At 45.2% G+C, this 17847-nt stretch overlaps 2 protein-coding genes across 2 annotated transcripts; one reads left to right on the top strand and one right to left on the bottom strand.

Moving 5' to 3' along the window:
* Positions 1–5834: 5834 nt before the first annotated feature.
* LOC123445069 (calreticulin-3) lies at positions 5835–9738 on the top strand. Its single transcript, XM_045121995.1, has 14 exons — positions 5835–6004; positions 6398–6505; positions 6628–6820; positions 7132–7390; positions 7478–7534; positions 7621–7668; positions 7989–8075; positions 8160–8217; positions 8311–8378; positions 8492–8587; positions 8660–8716; positions 8831–8926; positions 9303–9332; positions 9431–9738. Exons 1-14 carry the CDS (start codon positions 5887–5889, stop codon positions 9440–9442), a joined length of 1287 nt encoding a protein of 428 aa, XP_044977930.1. The 5' UTR covers positions 5835–5886; the 3' UTR covers positions 9443–9738.
* Positions 9739–10674: 936 nt separating this feature from the next.
* On the bottom strand, positions 10675–12188 carry LOC123440614 (RHOMBOID-like protein 13). The gene has a single exon (XM_045117179.1). It carries the CDS (start codon positions 11849–11851, stop codon positions 11027–11029), a length of 825 nt encoding a protein of 274 aa, XP_044973114.1. The 5' UTR covers positions 11852–12188; the 3' UTR covers positions 10675–11026.
* Between the last annotated feature and the right edge of the window lie 5659 nt (positions 12189–17847).

Here is a 17847-nt window from a genome sequence, read left to right as displayed (position 1 = left end):
AGTTCGGTATGCTGCTACAAGATTTACATCGACACCTTCACCACTCGGACCCTGATCCATTCGGGGGCTAATGACGGGGATATAGCCCTAGGGTAGGGTCATAGGTCTGACCAATACGTCCTACCCAAGGGCACCTCATTATTAGTTTAAGGACTACAAGGGAAATTCCTACTGGATCGTGACAACATCTAATCCACTCGGTACGGATCCACTCAGACAAGTATATTCCATCCACTCGGATGACAGTCAACCACTCGGTCATGCAAATACCAACAGTCGGAAAGACATCTGTAGCGGGCTGACATTATGGCATCAATGCCCCATCTTGTAACATAAGAGGTGAGGAGGTGGCGTACTCTATATAAGCCACCCCCTCCACATAGCTAGACATCTTCTTCTTCTCCCCCAGCGGGCTCATTCCTTCCCTGGAGCTCTCGCTCTCTCTCTCTCTATACCTTGTAACTCATGTCCATGACAGATAAAACAAAGCCTCTCCGGAGCACGAGACGTAGGGTTGTTATCTCCACTGTGAGAGGCATGAACTCGCTAAAACCACCGTGTCACCCATGTGCATCTTGATAGATCATGCTCCGTTATCCTACCCTCTTTCTATTGTCGGAATCGTTACCACGACACATGATAAACACCATTCTTCTTGTCAGTCTTCTTCTTGAAGTTTGTGTGCTACTAAGCCTTGTTCTTCCCATCAAACTTTCCCTTACCATCAAACTTGCCCTTGTTCTTGAACTTGGGGGGTTGGAAGTTTTTCTTATGTACCAGATTGGCACTGGAACCTCTCTCAATACCTCGAGCATGTATGTCTTTTTCTCTCGCCTTTTCTTCAACATCACGAGTACCAATGAGATCCGGAATGGAAAACTCCTGCCTCTTATGCTTCATAGAGGTAGCAAAGTTCCTCCACAAGGAAGAAAGCTTAGTGATGATACCTCCAGCAGCAAACTTATCTGGTAACATACAATTGAAGTGCTCAAGTTCTCTAGCAAATTATTGTATCATGTGTGCTTTCTCAACCACAGAGCACTCATCAGCCATCCTGTAATCATAGAGTTTTTCCATGATATACAACTCAGTGCCAACATGCGAGACCCCAAAATTGGACTCAAGTGCATCCCACATATATTTTCCATTGTCAATTGATGCATAAGCATCAACTATGTTCTCACCAAGAACACTCAAGAGAGTAGCTTTAAACAAGGTATCGATTTTCTGAAAAGCTTGTTCCTGTTGAGGATCAAGAATTCCTTCACGTTTGCCGAGAGTTGCTTCATAACGGCTCATGGTTCAAAACCATAGAACGACCCTCACACGCCACCTCTTATAGTGCACACCCTCAAACATATGTGGCCTCATGGAAGCAGCAAAATCACTCAGGGTAAATTGCCTATTATAAGGTTTTTGGATTGTTGAAAAAACGAGCAATTTACCGAATGATTTGAATGAAACAAGTAGCAGTAGATAGAACAAGATCGTAGTAACTGAAATGACACTAGACATTCAAATTCGAGGACAATATGCCATAATAAGAGGAATGAAACTTATCACGGGAAATACAGGATAGTAAGCAAATATTATATGAACATGTGAACTAGACCGAAACATATCTAGAGCAGAAAACTAGACCAAGAAACTCTAGCAGGACCTCAAATAGAGAAGAAACAAACACGTACTGAGCAGTGGTAGTGGTAGTACCATTAGCGTTGGCGTTGATGTTGCTAGTGGCCATGTCATCGAAGAGGTTGTTAACGTCGGGGGAAGAAGTCGTCGTCTGGGAAGTGGTCGTCGACGTCCATGATGAAGAAGTCCGTAGTCACGCAGAGAGCTCCCCAAAAACCTTATCACTCTTCTCCCGTATAGGAATCAAAGTGGTGGGGTTTCAGAGGTCTAATGTCCCGACCTGCGTTGCACACCACATGTCGAGATGGGGAAGAACCTAGCAGTAGCTCACCGCTTGGAACTTGATGGCGAGAGGAAGATGGTGTTCGAGTGTGTCTCTCTGGAGAGGAGTGACCTCTCTTTTATATGCACAGGAGAAGGCGAACATGCAACGATGAGAGGTGAAAGAAAGAGAGGGACACGAAGCGAAGACGAATGGATGCACCGCTCGCATTCAATCTCCGCTATAGGAAAAGATATTAGATATCGACTCGGCTCATTCCTGCAACCTGCGATGCGTCATGATGAGGCGTGGCGTGGCGTGGCGTGGCAAGGCGGGCGGGGAGCGAAGGAAGAGTGTGTGTATGTCTCTTTTATTCTCATGCTCGTACATGTGGTGAAACATCCTCCCTTATAAGAAGGTCCAACTCCTACCAAACTAGCAATGTGGGATTACACTTTAGTTCCACCTCTTGCCTTGCATGAATGGGCTAAGTGAGCCTCTAGGATTTATTAGGAATTCTGGAACTGCTTATTTGGCTGGCCCAAAATAGGTCAAGTTCTGCCAGAGAGACCATCTTCTTTAGATGAGACCATGAATTTCAAGGACTGGTTTTGAAGTTACTTCACTTTATAGAGAGATGTGTGGCCGCTAAAGCATGAAAGAATAATTGCACTCACTGATTCCTTAGTTAGACGGATCTTGGATCTTGTAAATTCTGCCATGAGGAGGAAGTCATTGTGGCCATGTTCCTATGCATGGTTTGTACGCACACCTCATTTCCTCCAGATTTATTCTTCAAATGGTTGCAACTTGTCAAAGTTGAGATTCGATAGAGACATGGTGGGAGAGAGTGACTTGGCCGATGAGTCTGGAGTGGAAGGTCGCACGTATGGTTTGTGACAGCCATGCACGGAGTGGCTAATGACGCAGTCAGTGAGAGGGGCACAGTAAGGGAGAGGGGGGGGTCAGGTATATGGTCACAAAATTGTCAAACTCTTGTTCCAACAACTTAAGTGGAATGTATGATGAAGTTTAGTTAACTAAATGGGTTGATTCCTCATCGAAAAGTGAGGCCAATTGTCGAAGTATCCATCGGTCTTGCAATGTATTTCTACTTCTGTCCTTGATATCTGAATCATGAAATGCTGGTTGATGTGGGATATCGATACTTGTTGTATGTTTACCATTTCCTTGCGAGTTCGTTATGGTGCAATATTCAGTTGTTCCTCTAGTTAGCTTGACGCGGTGATACTCCATGAGTCCGTGGTACTACATTTTTCTGTAAACATACCTCTGCTGCTCTATGTGTGATTCAGGTCTGGGTGGGCATGCGTCTCAATTATAGATTTGTAACCACAAAAAAGAGGAAATGTAAATAAGAAATCCTAATATACCGCGTGTATAGATGCAAGAAGTGGTGTTAGAGCATCTCTACCAAACTACCAAATATGGCACAAATCTCAAAACTACTAATATATCCATTTTTGATGATCGTGACTACCAATTCAACCCCTAATTCCAAGGAAAAACTAATAGCTACTACCACCTTTTGCCCCAAGGGTGTCAAACAATCACTCCTTATCCCAAAAATATTTGGGCTGAAATTTCCTCCTTCCCCGCCAACCACTGTTGGTATGGACTCTGATGCCAGCCAAAACAGAAGCAAATGTCGGTGCACCCCCCCCCCCCAAGATTGTCCTTGTATTCTCTATGTTAAGCCCATGCGCTAGAATGATTCTTGATACTCCCGAGGTGTTCTGCTCAATGCCAACAAAGGCAAAAATATTCTTCTAATTTTATTGATGAATTGCAACCTGTTTATGCACATATTTTATAGTTTTTTTTAATATTTGCACTTATATGATTTAATGATGAAGTGGAGGGCGGTGTCTCCTCATAAATCGACATGATGACGAGACCATCATCATAGATGACATCTTCTTCTCAATGCCAAATGAGAATGTAGATGAAGATGTGTTTGAGGTTGCACCTATAAAGAAGAGAGGATGATCTCAAGGGCCAACAATTACACGATACTGGAAGATGAGGCCTTGATCATGGCATGGCAGGGTGTTAGTCTTGATGTTGTCATGGGTAGAGTTATATCACATTTTGTGCTCGCATTCATGATCATTATCATAACGTCATGAAGTGTGAATCCGATTGGTCAATGACTTCACTCTCTCGTCGTCATGGTGCAATTCAAGAGGATTGCAACAAGTGCCAGGTTGCTATAAGCGAGTTTAGGCCAGACGTGGTGTGCCATATCAAGAGCATGTGATGTGAGTATATTATTTTCTAGCTGTCTTGTAGCATGATTCATTGACTATGTTATCTTGCTATTATGTGGTGCTTGTGACTTGTTCATTTGACAAATCAAGATCCCCCATTTGTACAAGAAAAATGACAAGAAGAAGCCATTTTTTCATGTTACTAGACATTGCTCAAGAACCGTTAGAAGTCAACGTCAAAAGATGATGAAGCTCCACCAAAGAGAATGAAATCAATCACTTCCTACTCTGTAGAGTTTGACGATGGTCTCAACATGTTGACAATGAGGGGGACAAATATAAGTTGCACTCCAAGCTCGACGGTGACAACACGGAATAAGCCTCCATGAAGGAAGCAATAGAAAGAGAAGTTGAAGAGAAGATGAAAAGGTGATATGTTCTAAGGGGCCCTGCAGGATAAGATGTTGACAACGAAACACGAGAGACTGGGAGGAAGCAAAGTGAAACGAGTTGGAGGCCATCGAGCAACACAAGGCTGTCATTGAGGTGAAATCGAGAGACATGGAAGAAAAGGACCATGAAAAAAAAATATGAAGAAGACCACATGGATGGCCTTTAACTAGGATGTCTAAAGTTGTGTTTGGTTCAGCTTTTTTTTACCAACTTCTGCTTTGAAAAGCTAAAAGCTAACCAAAGGGGTAAATGTTCAAAGCAGCTTTTGAGAATCTGTATCTTCTTTCTAGTGTAATTAAAAGCTTCGTCTATCCCAACTTTTCAGCTTTCAGCTTTTCCACAACCAAATGGTGGTATCCGATGACGAAGAGTAGGATAATATGTAGTACGTAGAAATATTTTTTACATGTTTTGAATGGATGTAGAAAACCAAATATAAATAAGTTGGATGTAGACAAGTATATTTAAGTGGTGAGTGATCAATACCCTCGGACGCATCCAAATGCGTCCGCCCGCGGCCATTTGAGGACCAGATTTGCAAGCCGTAGTTGTACGTAGCCGCCGTCACTAGAAAATTGTAGTGCGCACACAGCCGACCGTGCTGCCGCGCTGCTTGCTCGAGCACCGCGACCCGACCCGGTCCCTTCCATTCGTATCGGCTCGGACTCGCGTGCGTCGCGCTTGCGGACCGAAAGCATGGCTCTTCCCCCCCTCCCTGCTGCGCGCCAAAGACACCACACAGAACAATTCTACGACTCTGCGTGTACCAGTCCAGCACCACGAGTCGCGACGACCGACCGGTGACGGCGCCAGCACGGCCGACGACGAGCGTCTCCGGTCCGGCGGAGCAGCAGCGCGTCGACAAAAGCGCGGAAACACGTCGTTGCGACGACGTGGCGGCGCCTCACTGGCCAGCGCCGGTGCTTCGCCGAGCTTCATTTGCTGCCGCAGTTGAACGTGGGGCCGGCGCCCAGGTGGGGACGTCCCACCATCGGGGTCGCGGGTCCACCACCGTGGACTTTGACGGGTCGTCGCCGGCGTCCGGGCCGGCGACGGAGAAGGCCGCGCCGCTCCGGTCCACACCCCCACTCGCCCCCGCAAACGGCCCCCAGTCGTCGCGAATTCACAGCAATGCCATCCCACCCATGGTCAGCTGGTTAGTCGGGCGAGAAGGGCATTTCCGTGAATAAGCGCCACATCCGCGGGCTGTTGCGGCGCCCCCCGCGCTACAAATATTCCCTTGGCAATGGAAAGCCTCAAAGCCCAGCAGAAGCAGCAGCCACCACCTACTCTTCGTCTCCGGCGATGGGTAGCAGCCGCCGGCGGGGCGACCGCCAGCTCCAGCTACTGCACCGCCTCCTCGCGCTCTCCTCGCTGCTCCTGCTCGCCTCCGGGGAGGTCATCTTCGAGGAGCGGTTCGAAGGTAGTAAAAACTCCCACTTCCCAGCTCAGCCAGACTCTAGAGTTGCTGCTTGGTTGCCAGTTTGGGAGGTGCCTGCCTGCTCCCTACTGTACCTGCTGCTATTTCCGTGCCGGTCCTTGCGAATTGGATTGGATTCGCTGCCATTTTGGGCGAGCGATTGATGGGCGCCTGAAAATTTCCTCTGCCGTCCCCCTGGATTGACCAGTATTTTTGTTCACGCCCTTGGGAATTTCTGCTTCCCTGTTCATGGTTTTTTGGTTCACAACGGATGTTGGCTTCCTTTCAAGGGCCAAGCAAGGACTTAGCTGCGATGCCCTTGTCCAATACATGAGTTTGATTAAGTCACTGCTACTACAGTAGTTTCTAGTTGTCTCATACAGTTGTATGTTTCAGATGGTTGGGAGACACGTTGGGTGAAATCCGATTGGAAAAGGAGCGAAGGGAAAGCCGGTACATTCAAGCACACGGCAGGGAAATATTCTGGGGATCCTGATGACAAAGGTTTGCTTTCCCATGTTTAATTGATGACGGTGATGGTTTGCTCGCAAGTCAAACAAACTCTTGCTTACGATAACTTGATTCTGGACGTTGTCTGATCCTTATTTTCTATTTGTGTGCTCCAGGCATTCAAACAACGATAGATGCTAGGCATTTTGCCATCTCAGCCAAGATACCGGAGTTCAGTAACAAGGGCCGAACATTGGTGGTCCAGTACTCCATAAAGTTTGAGCAGGAAATTGAATGTGGCGGCGGCTATATTAAGCTAATGTCTGGTTATGTCAATCAGAAGAAATATAGTGGAGACACTCCATACAGGTATGTTATTGCCTACTTCTGTCCTGTGGAATTTCCTGTTCTTACAAAGGTCCACCATTGCTGTTAGTAAGCTCCTAAGCAGACCCTGTCACTCTTTCGACCATGTGATTGGATTGGAATGTTTGTATAGTTGATGAGCAAAGGTCTACCTCACATAATTTGTTACATTGTATAAGTCCACCTAGATGCTATGGCTTGCGAATGTCCATCCATGATTAAGGGGAAATGAATAAATATAAACTGCTTACTTGTTCAGGTTTACTAGTCTACTGCTGAGTTATGCTGATGGCTTTCTTTGTTCTCTTACGCAGCTTGATGTTTGGGCCAGATATATGCGGGACTCAAACAAAGAAGCTGCATCTTATACTCTCTTACCAGGGGCAGAACTATCCTATCAAAAAAGATCTACAATGCGAAACCGACAGGCTCACGCATGTTTACACATTCATTCTTAGGCCCGATGCATCTTATAGTTTACTTGTTGATAACCGTGAAAGAGAATCTGGGAGCATGTACACTGATTGGGACATCTTGCCTCCTCGTAAAATCAAGGATGTTGGTGCCAAAAAGGTAGCTCGATTTTTTCAAAAATTGAACTGTACTACAACTAGGAACATTACAGTGAGAGGATCATCTAAATTATTTGCCTTTTTGCAGCCTAAGGATTGGGATGACAGAGAGTATATTGAGGATCCCGATGCGGTTAAACCTGAGGTTTGTGTGCCCATACATTAGTATGTGAATTTGATTATTTTACAGTGTAGCAAATTGTTTTCTAACGGCTCATCTACCTTGGCCAGGGCTATGATTCTATTCCAAGAGAGATTCCTGACCCAAAGGATAAGAAGGTATGCAAGTTCCTATCTTAATGAAACTCAAGACATCAAACATTAGGTTACTGCACTTCATATTCCATATTATAAATGGTCTTGACTTATTATGCATCATTCAGTGCTAACTTATTAGCATGAAGTTGACCCATTTAACCGCTTATCTGGCTCTACATATTTGGTCTTGTTGAAAAATTTCTGCATTTGAAGCATTCTAATTACCCTCACATAAACTGTAGATGTCCTAGCACATCTAAAGAAACATTTTTATGATGAAGCTCTGTACAACCAAGCACACCACATGATGACAAATATATGCATGTTTTGTTATTAATCAGCCCGACACGTGGGACGATGATGATGATGGCATATGGAAACCTAGGAGGATACCGAATCCAGCATACAAAGGACAATGGAAGCGCAAGGTTTGTCTTGTTATTTGTCCACCAGTCGTTCGTGCTACTTTATTTCTTTGCTAGACTTCATGTTCTCACATCTTATGCCCACAGAAAATTAAGAACCCTAACTACAAGGGTAAATGGAAGATCCCATGGATTGATAATCCAGGTAAGAAAATAGGAAAACTGGTATTGAACTAGACACTTGACTCTTGTCAAACTTGCAAACAGCCTTAAACCATGAACTGTTGCACTTCTGCAGAGTTTGAGGATGATCCAGATTTATATGTACTGAAACCTCTGAAGTATATTGGAATTGAAGTTTGGCAGGTACCATATGTTATATATAGTGGTTTTCTGGAGATACATGTTTCCTGATAATTATTATTGGTTGTTCTGACTGAAACACAGTTGACATTGACTTCGAGCATACTCGTGTGCAGGTAAAAGCCGGTTCTGTTTTTGACAACATCCTCATTTGCGATGACCCGGAATATGCAAAACAGGTTGCCGATGAAACGTGGGGTGCAAATAAGGAGGTAACTGCACATGTTTACTGAACCTGCTGCTGATATCCGGTAAGCAGTGTCTTACTTTTTTGTATATTATAGGCTGAAAAGGAGGCTTTTGAAGAAGCTGAAAAGGAGAGGAAAGCTAGAGAAGATAAGGTTAAAATCTTCAATTAGCAATTGTTACTTGCTTTTTTTTTTGGTCCTTGAGGCAGAACCACAAATGAATAACTGTCGTTGTGAAAGAAGCTAAACGTAACTGCTTGTGTACAGGAAGCTCAACAAGCAAGGGAGGAAGGAGAGCGACGGAGGAGAGAGAGGGGTGATCGACACCGTGGCAGGGACCACTACAAGGACAGATACAAAAGAGTAAGCTCACATACCGTTTGCTTTCTTCCTCGAGTCATTCTAGAGCTCTTGGAAGTATCAACAACTGACTACGGAGTGTCAAGCATGGGAAAAATCTCTTAGAAGCCTTGTTCGCCGATTCCCTCGGCACACTTGTTGATTCATGGAACATATCAACATATTAGATAACCCAGGACCTTAAGACATTGCTGATATGATAGACAAGCATAATTGCTTATGTTCTAATACTGGTATTCTTGGAGGGCCATGGTGTGCTGCCTTGTGTTGTAGTATCATAACCTTGTATGTATGATACTGTGTGACACTGTGACTGTGTAAGACATCGTATACAAATGAATGAATGATTTACTGACATCCTTTTGTTCTTTTGTTTCAGCGCAACAGGGATCACTGGGATGACTACCATGTAAGTTGTGAAGCACCTTCATACTTTCATTTAATATTTATAACTGCTGCATTGGATAACAGCAGGTTACTAACAACACATTCTGTTGTCATGTTCAGGATGAGCTTTGAGGCCCCAAAATCTTCCATTATTCGAAGGAGAAGCTGGGATTTGACATGAACATTGCGTTATAGTTGCTGCCAATAATTGAAGTGTTCCTTGCCTCGTGTGAGGGAAACTGATTGAATTGACCACGAAGATCATTCCTATGTGACAGCAGGGCAGACAATTCCACCTATCCTCAAAAGTCAAAAACTTGGCCTTGGCCCTGAAATCTGATGTTGTGAGTGTAATGTACATGGTCAGCGATGTGCTTCCTTTTGTAAACAGCTGTTGCTAATACAAATAAAGAGATTTTCAAGCATAATTCAAATGACTATTGTTGCTCAAGAGCATTCAATATGCATATAAGTTCTTACTTTGCTTCCCAGCAATTATTTTACTTTGCTTACTTAATCGGCATACACAAACGCTTAGGGATTTAACCTTTCATGTATGAAAACAAAGCACAGATCTACAAGAACAATGCATTAGCTTCTGTTTCCTGCATTAAATCAATAAATTGATGCACTACCTATAACCGGTCTGTAAATGTAGAATGTAGAAAATGCTTAGAACTTCCTTGATTAATTGATTGATATGCCAGAATAGCATCAGATTCGCCTAAACACACTGATGCAAAATGGTAAGGTGACACGCCAATGGCTGGCAGAACAAGGCTGTTGTATGGCTGTACTGGCAACAATGGGCTATCCACGCCTTGAAACAAATATAATGGAGCATATCAGTTCTTCATCATAAGATACATATGAAAAGCAACATCTTGGTTTATAAGCTTGAATCTACACATCAGGATAGGAACAATCAGACATGTAGTACAGCACAAATTCAGTTGTTCCTTTTTGTACATGTTTCTCTTTCCTTTACATGTTATACTCCTTCCATCTTAGTGTCAACAACACTCTTATATTATGGGTGGAGGGAGTACTTCACAAAAAGGATTCATTTCTGTTCAAAATGAATATGCATCTGTAAGTTGAGATAAAATAACTCCTTTCACATCTGAGATTATGAAAGAAAACCATAACACCAGATTCTCAAAACTGGAAGCATAGGGTTGTGTCAACGCGATGCAATTTTACAAACTGAAACAAGACCTATCAAACATTTCAGTGAGCAGCTCTTCCACAGTGCAGGTCATACAAAACCTGCAACTCCTCTTCCGGACAGCATGTCCATTTGCAGAGCTCTACCATTTCTGGAGGCAACCACACCAACACACACACACACAGACGGCAGCAAGGGATCGGTAACAATATCTTAGTTTATAGCTTGAGTCTACATATTAGAATAGAGTCTACGTATTAGAATGGAAACAATCTGATATGCACAGCACAAATTCAGTTGTTCTTTTCTACATGCTTCTCATTCCTTTACATGCTATCCTTCATAAAAGGATCCTTTTCTGTTCGAAATGAACATTTTCATCTGGAAGTAAAGATAAAACAACTCCCTTCACATCTGAGATGACCAATGAAGCGCATAACACCAGATTCCCAGAACTGAAAGTATAGCATTGTGTCAATTAATACAATTTTACAAAGTGAAACAAGACCTATCAAACATTTCATTGAGCAGCTCTTCCACACTGGAGGTCATACAAAATCTGCGACTGCTCTTCCGGGCAGCATGTCCATTTGCAGAGTTCTACCATTTCTCGAGGCGACCGCACCCAGAGACGGCAGTGAGGGATCCGTAACTGGCTCAATCTCGATAAATCTCATTTCCAAAGAACCTGTGCGCTTCAAGCTCAACACAAACACAAGCACAATCCACCCGAGCATTGTTACCGCCCAGTAGTTATTCATCCCATGAATCAAACCCCAGGCAATGGAGTAACCAACAATAATCCCAGACAAATGGCCAACGAAGCTGGCCTGGGGAACCATGATGGATGTGAATATCAGCGACTCGAACGGCGCGAAGCTGATGGGCAGCGAGAGGACCCCAAAGAGGTTGAGCTTGGACGACGGCTGCTTGGCGGCCAGAATTGTCATCCACCCAAACACGACGCACGAGTAGCCGACGGCGGTCACCCTCCTGAAGTAGTCCACCTTGAACCTCCGGATCATGACATGGTAGATCCCGAGCACGAGCAGCCCGGACAGCACCACCAGCACGAGCGTGTAGTGGAGGTAGTACTGGACGCCGAGCCCGGCCTGCGGCCCCAGCTGCTCGACGGCGCCCAGGCTCCACAGCGCGCTCATGTTGAACACCAGATGCACCACGCTGACGTGCGAGAAGGCGGCGGTGATGAGCCGCCAGTGCTGCCCCCCTTCCACGGCCGCCTCGTAGCTCAGCCCGACGTCCGCGTACCCGATGCCCTTCTTCTGGATGAGGAACCAGATGAGGGAGCAGAGGGCTATCACGCCGCTGCTCGCCGGCTTCTCCAGCATCTCGTAGATTAGAGGCTTCCCCATGTCGCCGGAGTATATAAGTACGAGATCGTGGCCCTGGATGGATCGGTTGACCAAGATCGACGATGCTCTGTCTGCTGGAATTTGTGGATCGGGAGCGGAGGATCTCTAGCACCGCCTCCCCTCCAAAAGGGGACGGATTGGGTACTCGCTGGTCGAAGAGGGGATCAATGGCTGCCGGATATCTAGGGTTCCGCGGCCCGAATTGAGATGATTGAGGGGTTTGGCAATAGATCAGTGGCTCTGACCTTGGGATTCTGGGGAGGGGATTCGAGCGGCTTCTGGGGGGAGATGCCCTAGACTGCTCGAGTTCGACTCGAGGGAATTTTGTTTTTGTTTTCTTTGCGACGCTTTACAAAGAACAATGTTGTTTCACAACCGATACATGACTCTTTTTTTTTGTTGTCGAGAAAGCTGATATACAGGACTAAAATGCAAAATTAGCAGCATCTCCCCCGGACCTAGCCATCTGCCCGGCACGGCCCGGCCTTCCTTAAACATGCCTCGCACGACACGGCCCCGCGGCGACATGTTTATGAACATGCCCAGCCAACACGGAGGGGCACGGTCTTATCTTTTCCTTGGTCTATGTCGATGGCATAGCGGTGATCGGGGGCTCATGCTTGGGTGCATTTGTTCGGGGTATGAGGGGAGTCGGAGTTGAGGCTTCGGATAGATGAGATTGGGCTCGATCCGGTGGTGCCAGGGGGTGGTGAGGTCCCTCCGTTTGCGGGTGCGATGGGGCGATGGTGATGGTCGGGACATCTCTTCATTGACGAGCAACGCAATGTTGAGGAACATGGCATCGTGTGAGGGTGCTCAACGACGGTCGTAAAAAATCACGAGATTGTGCCCCCCACTCCACCGGGACTTTTTGGGATACAGGTGTGGCCCCCCTACAGTGGTGGCACCATCCCAAACTTCGTGCCTGATGTCGGGCTAGGAGTGAAAGGAGCGGCCTTTATATCCTTCTATCATGGTTGGTACATCGTGATGTGGGCTATGGGTGATCTTTCAAACTTGGATGCGTGGGCGGCGGCTCTGGACTATGGTCCACATGATTGGCTCTCCGAAGGGCATCATGACGGTGGTGGTGTCTTCCCTCTTGGTTGTGTGGGTAACGAGGGGGGTAGCACGTGGTGGCTCGGGTGCGTCCTTGGAGGTTTGTGCTTCATGTGGTTCTTTTCTATTGTTGTTCCTGTATTATTCGGGGGAGATTCACGCTGCTGCGAGTTTGTGGATTGGGGGCTAGGAGGATGTGTGCTTGATCGAATGGGTTAGATTGATGGCCTATGTGGTGGGTGTGAACATTGGGTGTTTGACGTTCGCCTATTTAGGCTGGTGGTGGTGGAACTTCTCATGATGCTCGTGTTAAGATTATTGTTGTTCTCCATGGGCATGAGGGATCATATTAAACTCCCCGAGCACCATACAAAGGTCAGTGGCAAGTGGCTCGCCTCAACCTTAAATTTTTGTGGATTAAGATTCGAGCTCATCCCCTTGAGGTACATATACAACCAAGATGCACTAAGTAGAACCATCCTTATTATGAACCAATCACGTAACTTCCATAACACTAGTTTGTTTTCTCCAATGGATATTGGAACTCATAAACAACAGTTAGTCAATCGCGCTTCAACAACACAATTAAAGGGCACATCATTTTTCCTCCGCTCGATCTGATCTACTTCGCTTCATTCAATCGCTATCCTCTCTCCTCCATGCCCGCGAGGGGCAACAATGGCTCATTCGTGCAGGGTTCGGAGAAGCTCGCCGGTAGTTGCTTGATTGGCTCTCCCTCTTCGACAAGGAATCTTACCCTTAACCGAGTGTGTCTCCTCCATCGACTTAAAAATCTTCCTGGTAGGGTACTTGAGGCTGGCCGGAGCAGCCTTCTGTCCTCTCACCATCGTCGATCACCCAACGTCCCAAGTTCAAGTCGCACGTGCCCCTCACGTGGATGGACCACTACTTGTAGTCTCTCTCTCTCTCTCTCTCTATTATATATATATATATATATATATATATATATAGAGAGAGAGAGAGAGAGAGAGACACTCTATTATACACCTAGGGTGAAGAATAGTTTATTCCTCACCCTGGCCATTCGACTGAGACAAAAGAAATATCAAAACACACAATGTAACTTTCTAGCATGCATGTTGTAAAATTACCTTGATTACTCTTGTAAAATTACCTCACTTCTATTGTAAAATTATGACAACATCTTTTAGTGAGATATTGATACGCCACATTTTCATTGCATGCAGAATGTAATTTTACGGCATGCATGTTGTAAAATTACTTCACTTTCTTTTGTACGGTGCTAGGCCAACTCATCATAGTGTAATATTACCTCACGTGTGTACATTTCTTATGTTTTCAAGTAGGATTGGATCGGGGCGAGGAATCCTCACCCAGGGTGACAAATAGCGCGACCCTATATGTGTGTGTGTGTGTGTGTGTGTGTGTGTGTGTTAAAATAGGAGGGGTGAAGAATACATAATATATATATGGAGATGGTCTTAGTAGGTTGGTTTGGACTTGAGGGGGGTGTAGAAAAAGGATGGGAAGACCATGCCATTGATCAATGAGGTGGAATGCCATATTGAAGATTAGAACTCTTGAAAATATGCCCTAGAGGCAATAATAAATTAGTTATTATCATATTTCCTTGTTCATGATAATTGTTTATTATCCATTCTATAATTGTATTGATTGAAAACTCAAGTACATGTGTGGATACATAGACAACACTGTGTCCCTAGTGAGCCTTTACTGGACTAGTTCGTTGATCAAAGATGGCTATGGTTTTCTAGACATAGACATAAGTTGTCATTTGATAAAGGGATCATGTCATTAGGATAATGATGTGATGGACAACACCCAAACCTTAAGCATAGTGTTTGATCGTATCGAGTTTAATGCTATTGCTTTTTTGCATGTCAATATATCTGTTCCTATGACCATGAGATCATGCAACTCACCGACACTGGAGGAATGCCTTTTGTGTATCATACGTCACAACGTAACTGGGTGACTATAAAGATGCTCTACAGGTATCTCCGGGGGTGACTGTGGAGCTCGCGTGGATCAAGACTAGGATTTGTTACTCCGTATGACGGGCCCACTCGGTAATACAACATCACAATAAGCTTGCAAGCAATGTGGCTAAGGAGTTAGTCAAGGGATCTTGTATTGTGAAACGAGTAAAGTGACTTGCCGGTAAATAACATACGATGCATTTTTCGAGGAAGCAATTTCAAGTGAATGGTGTTAATGTTATTGAAAAATCTCCAACTACCATCAATGAAAGTTTTCAACTACCTCTACCTACTCGCTACTGTCAAAACTAAATATGAGATACTTATTGTTGGGGATATGCACATCTCCATTGAGGTAACTTAGTGTTTTACGAAAATTCTTCGGAATCATGCTAATTGGAAGTGGTTGTTAATAAGACTTGATCAACCTTGTTAATGAATCATTTTCAAGAAACATGAGGTCGATGAATTCAATAGACACAACTCTGTGTATCGATTTTACTTTTCATGTTATTTTTATTTTATCACAATAAAAGTCTTGCTTATCTTGTTTTCTGATTTTTCCATGCAATTAAAAGGTGCCCAAAAAAAGTTCACCAAATGATCTGAAATTTTTACATCATTTTTTTTTCTGAATATTTGGGAATATCTGGCACTAAAAACACTGCAGGGGGTGTCCCAGGTGACCACTAGACACCATGGCACGCCAGGCCCCCTAGCATGGCCAGGTGTCTAGTGGGCCCCTCTGTTGGAATTATGCCCTAGAGGCAATCATAAATGTATAGTTATTATTATAATTCCTGTATCAAGATAATAGTTTATTATCCATGCTATAATTGTATTGAATGAAGACTCATTTACATGTGTGGATACATAGACAAAACACCGTCCCTAGCATGCCTCTAGTTGGCTAGCCAGTTGATCAATGATAGTCAGTGTCTTCTGATTATGAACACGGTGTTGTTGCTTGATAACTGGATCACGTCATTGGGAGAATCACATGATGGACTAGACCCAAACTGATAGACATAGCATGTTGATCGTGTCATTTTGTTGCTACTGTTTTCTGCGTGTCAAGTATTTATTCCTATGACCATGAGATCATATAACTCACTGACACCGGAGGAATGCTTTGTGTGTATCAAACGTCGCAACGTAACTGGGTGACTATAAAGATGCTCTACAGGTATCTCCGAAGGTGTTAGTTGAGTTAGTATGGATCAAGACTGGGATTTGTCACTCCGTGTGACGGAGAGGTATCTCGGGGCCCACTCGGTAATACAACATCACACATAAGCCTTGCAAGCAATGTAACTTAGTGTAAGTTGCGGGATCTTGTATTACGGAACGAGTAAAGAGACTTGCCGGTAAACGAGGTTGAAATAGGTATACGGATACTGACGATCGAATCTCGGGCAAGTAACATACCGAAGGACAAAGGGAATGACATACGGGATTATACGAATCTTTGGCACTGAGGTTCAAACGATAAGATCTTCGTAGAATATGTAGGATCCAATATGGGCATCCAGGTCCCGCTGTTGGATATTGACCGAGGAGTCTCTCGGGTCATGTCTACATAGTTCTCGAACCCGCAGGGTCTGCACACTTAAGGTTCGACGTTGTTTTATGCGTATTTGAGTTATATGGTTGGTTACCGAATGTTGTTCGGAGTCCCGGATGAGATCACGGACGTCACGAGGGTTTCCGGAATAGTCCGGAAACGAAGATTGATATATAGGATGACCTCATTTGATTACCGGAAGGTTTTCGGAGTTACCGGGAATGTACCGGGAATGACGAATGGGTTCTGCGAGTTCACCGGAGGGGGGCAACCCACTCCGGGGAAGCCCATAGGCATTTGGGGGGGTCACACCAGCCCTTAGTGGGCTGGTGGGACAGCCCACCAATCCCCTATGCGCCAAGAGAGAAAAAATCAAAGGAAAGAAAAAAAAAGGAAGAAGTGGGAAGGGGGAAGGACTCCCTCCCACCAAACCAAGTAGGACTCGGTTTGGGGGGGGAGAGTCCTCCCCCCTGGCTCGGCCGACTACTTGGGGATCCCTTGGACCCCAAGGCAAGGTCCCCCTCCCTCCTCCTATATATATGGGGCTTTTAGGGCAGATTTGAGACGACTTTCTCACGGCTGCCCGACCACATACCTCCATAGTTTTTCCTCTAGATCGTGTTTTTGCGGAGCTCGGGCGGAGCCCTGCTGAGACAAGATCATCACCAACCTCCGGAGCACCGTCACGCTTCCGGAGAACTATTCTACCTCTCCGTCTCTCTTGCTGGATCAAGAAGGCCGAGATCATCGTCGAGCTGTACGTGTGCTGAACGCGGAGGTGCCGTCCGTTCGGTACTAGATCGTGGGACTGATCGCGGGATTGTTCGCGGGGCGGATCGAGGGACGTGAGGACGTTCCACTACATCAACCGCGTTCTCTAACGCTTCTGCTGTGCGATCTACAAGGGTACGTAGATCACTCATCCCCTCTCGTAGATGGACATCACCATGATAGGTCTTCGTGCGCGTAGGAAATTTTTTGTTTCCCATGCGACGTTCCCCAACAGTGGCATCATGAGCTAGGTTCATGCGTAGATGTCTTCTCGAGTAGAACACAAAAGGTTTTGTGGGCGGTGATGTGCGTCTTGCTGCCCTCCTTAGTCTTTTCTTGATTCCGCGGTATTGTTGGATTGAAGCGGCTTGGACCGACATTACTCGTACGCTTACGAGAGACTGGTTTCATCGTTACGAGTAACCCCCTTTGCTCAAAGATGACTGGCAAGTGACGGTTTCTCCAACTTTAGTTGAATCGGATTTGACCGAGGAGGTCCTTGGATGAGGTTAAATAGCAACTCATATATCTCCGTTGTGGTGTTTGCGTAAGTAAGATGCGATCCTACTAGATACCCTTGGTCACCACGTAAAACATGCAACAACAAAATTAGAGGACGT

This window comes from Hordeum vulgare, chromosome 3H (genome assembly GCF_904849725.1).
Source record: "Hordeum vulgare subsp. vulgare chromosome 3H, MorexV3_pseudomolecules_assembly, whole genome shotgun sequence".
Classification (NCBI taxonomy): domain Eukaryota; kingdom Viridiplantae; phylum Streptophyta; class Magnoliopsida; order Poales; family Poaceae; genus Hordeum; species Hordeum vulgare.
The sequence above is the reverse complement of the archived record's forward strand: the minus strand, read 5'-3'. Positions and strand labels throughout refer to the sequence as shown.

What these genes read in the sequence shown, in the direction of transcription:
- LOC123445069 (XM_045121995.1), top strand. Translation starts at nt 5,887, where the DNA reads ATGGGTAGCAGCCGCCGGCGGGGCGACCGCCAGCTCCAGCTACTGCAC. An exon ending in CCCATGGATTGATAATCCAG is followed by an intron (nt 8,218 to 8,310) that starts GTAAGAAAATAG and finishes GCACTTCTGCAG; the next exon opens with AGTTTGAGGATGATCCAGAT. An exon ending in CGTGGGGTGCAAATAAGGAG is followed by an intron (nt 8,588 to 8,659) that starts GTAACTGCACAT and finishes TGTATATTATAG; the next exon opens with GCTGAAAAGGAGGCTTTTGA.
- LOC123440614 (XM_045117179.1), bottom strand. Translation starts at nt 11,851, where the DNA reads ATGGGGAAGCCTCTAATCTACGAGATGCTGGAGAAGCCGGCGAGCAGC.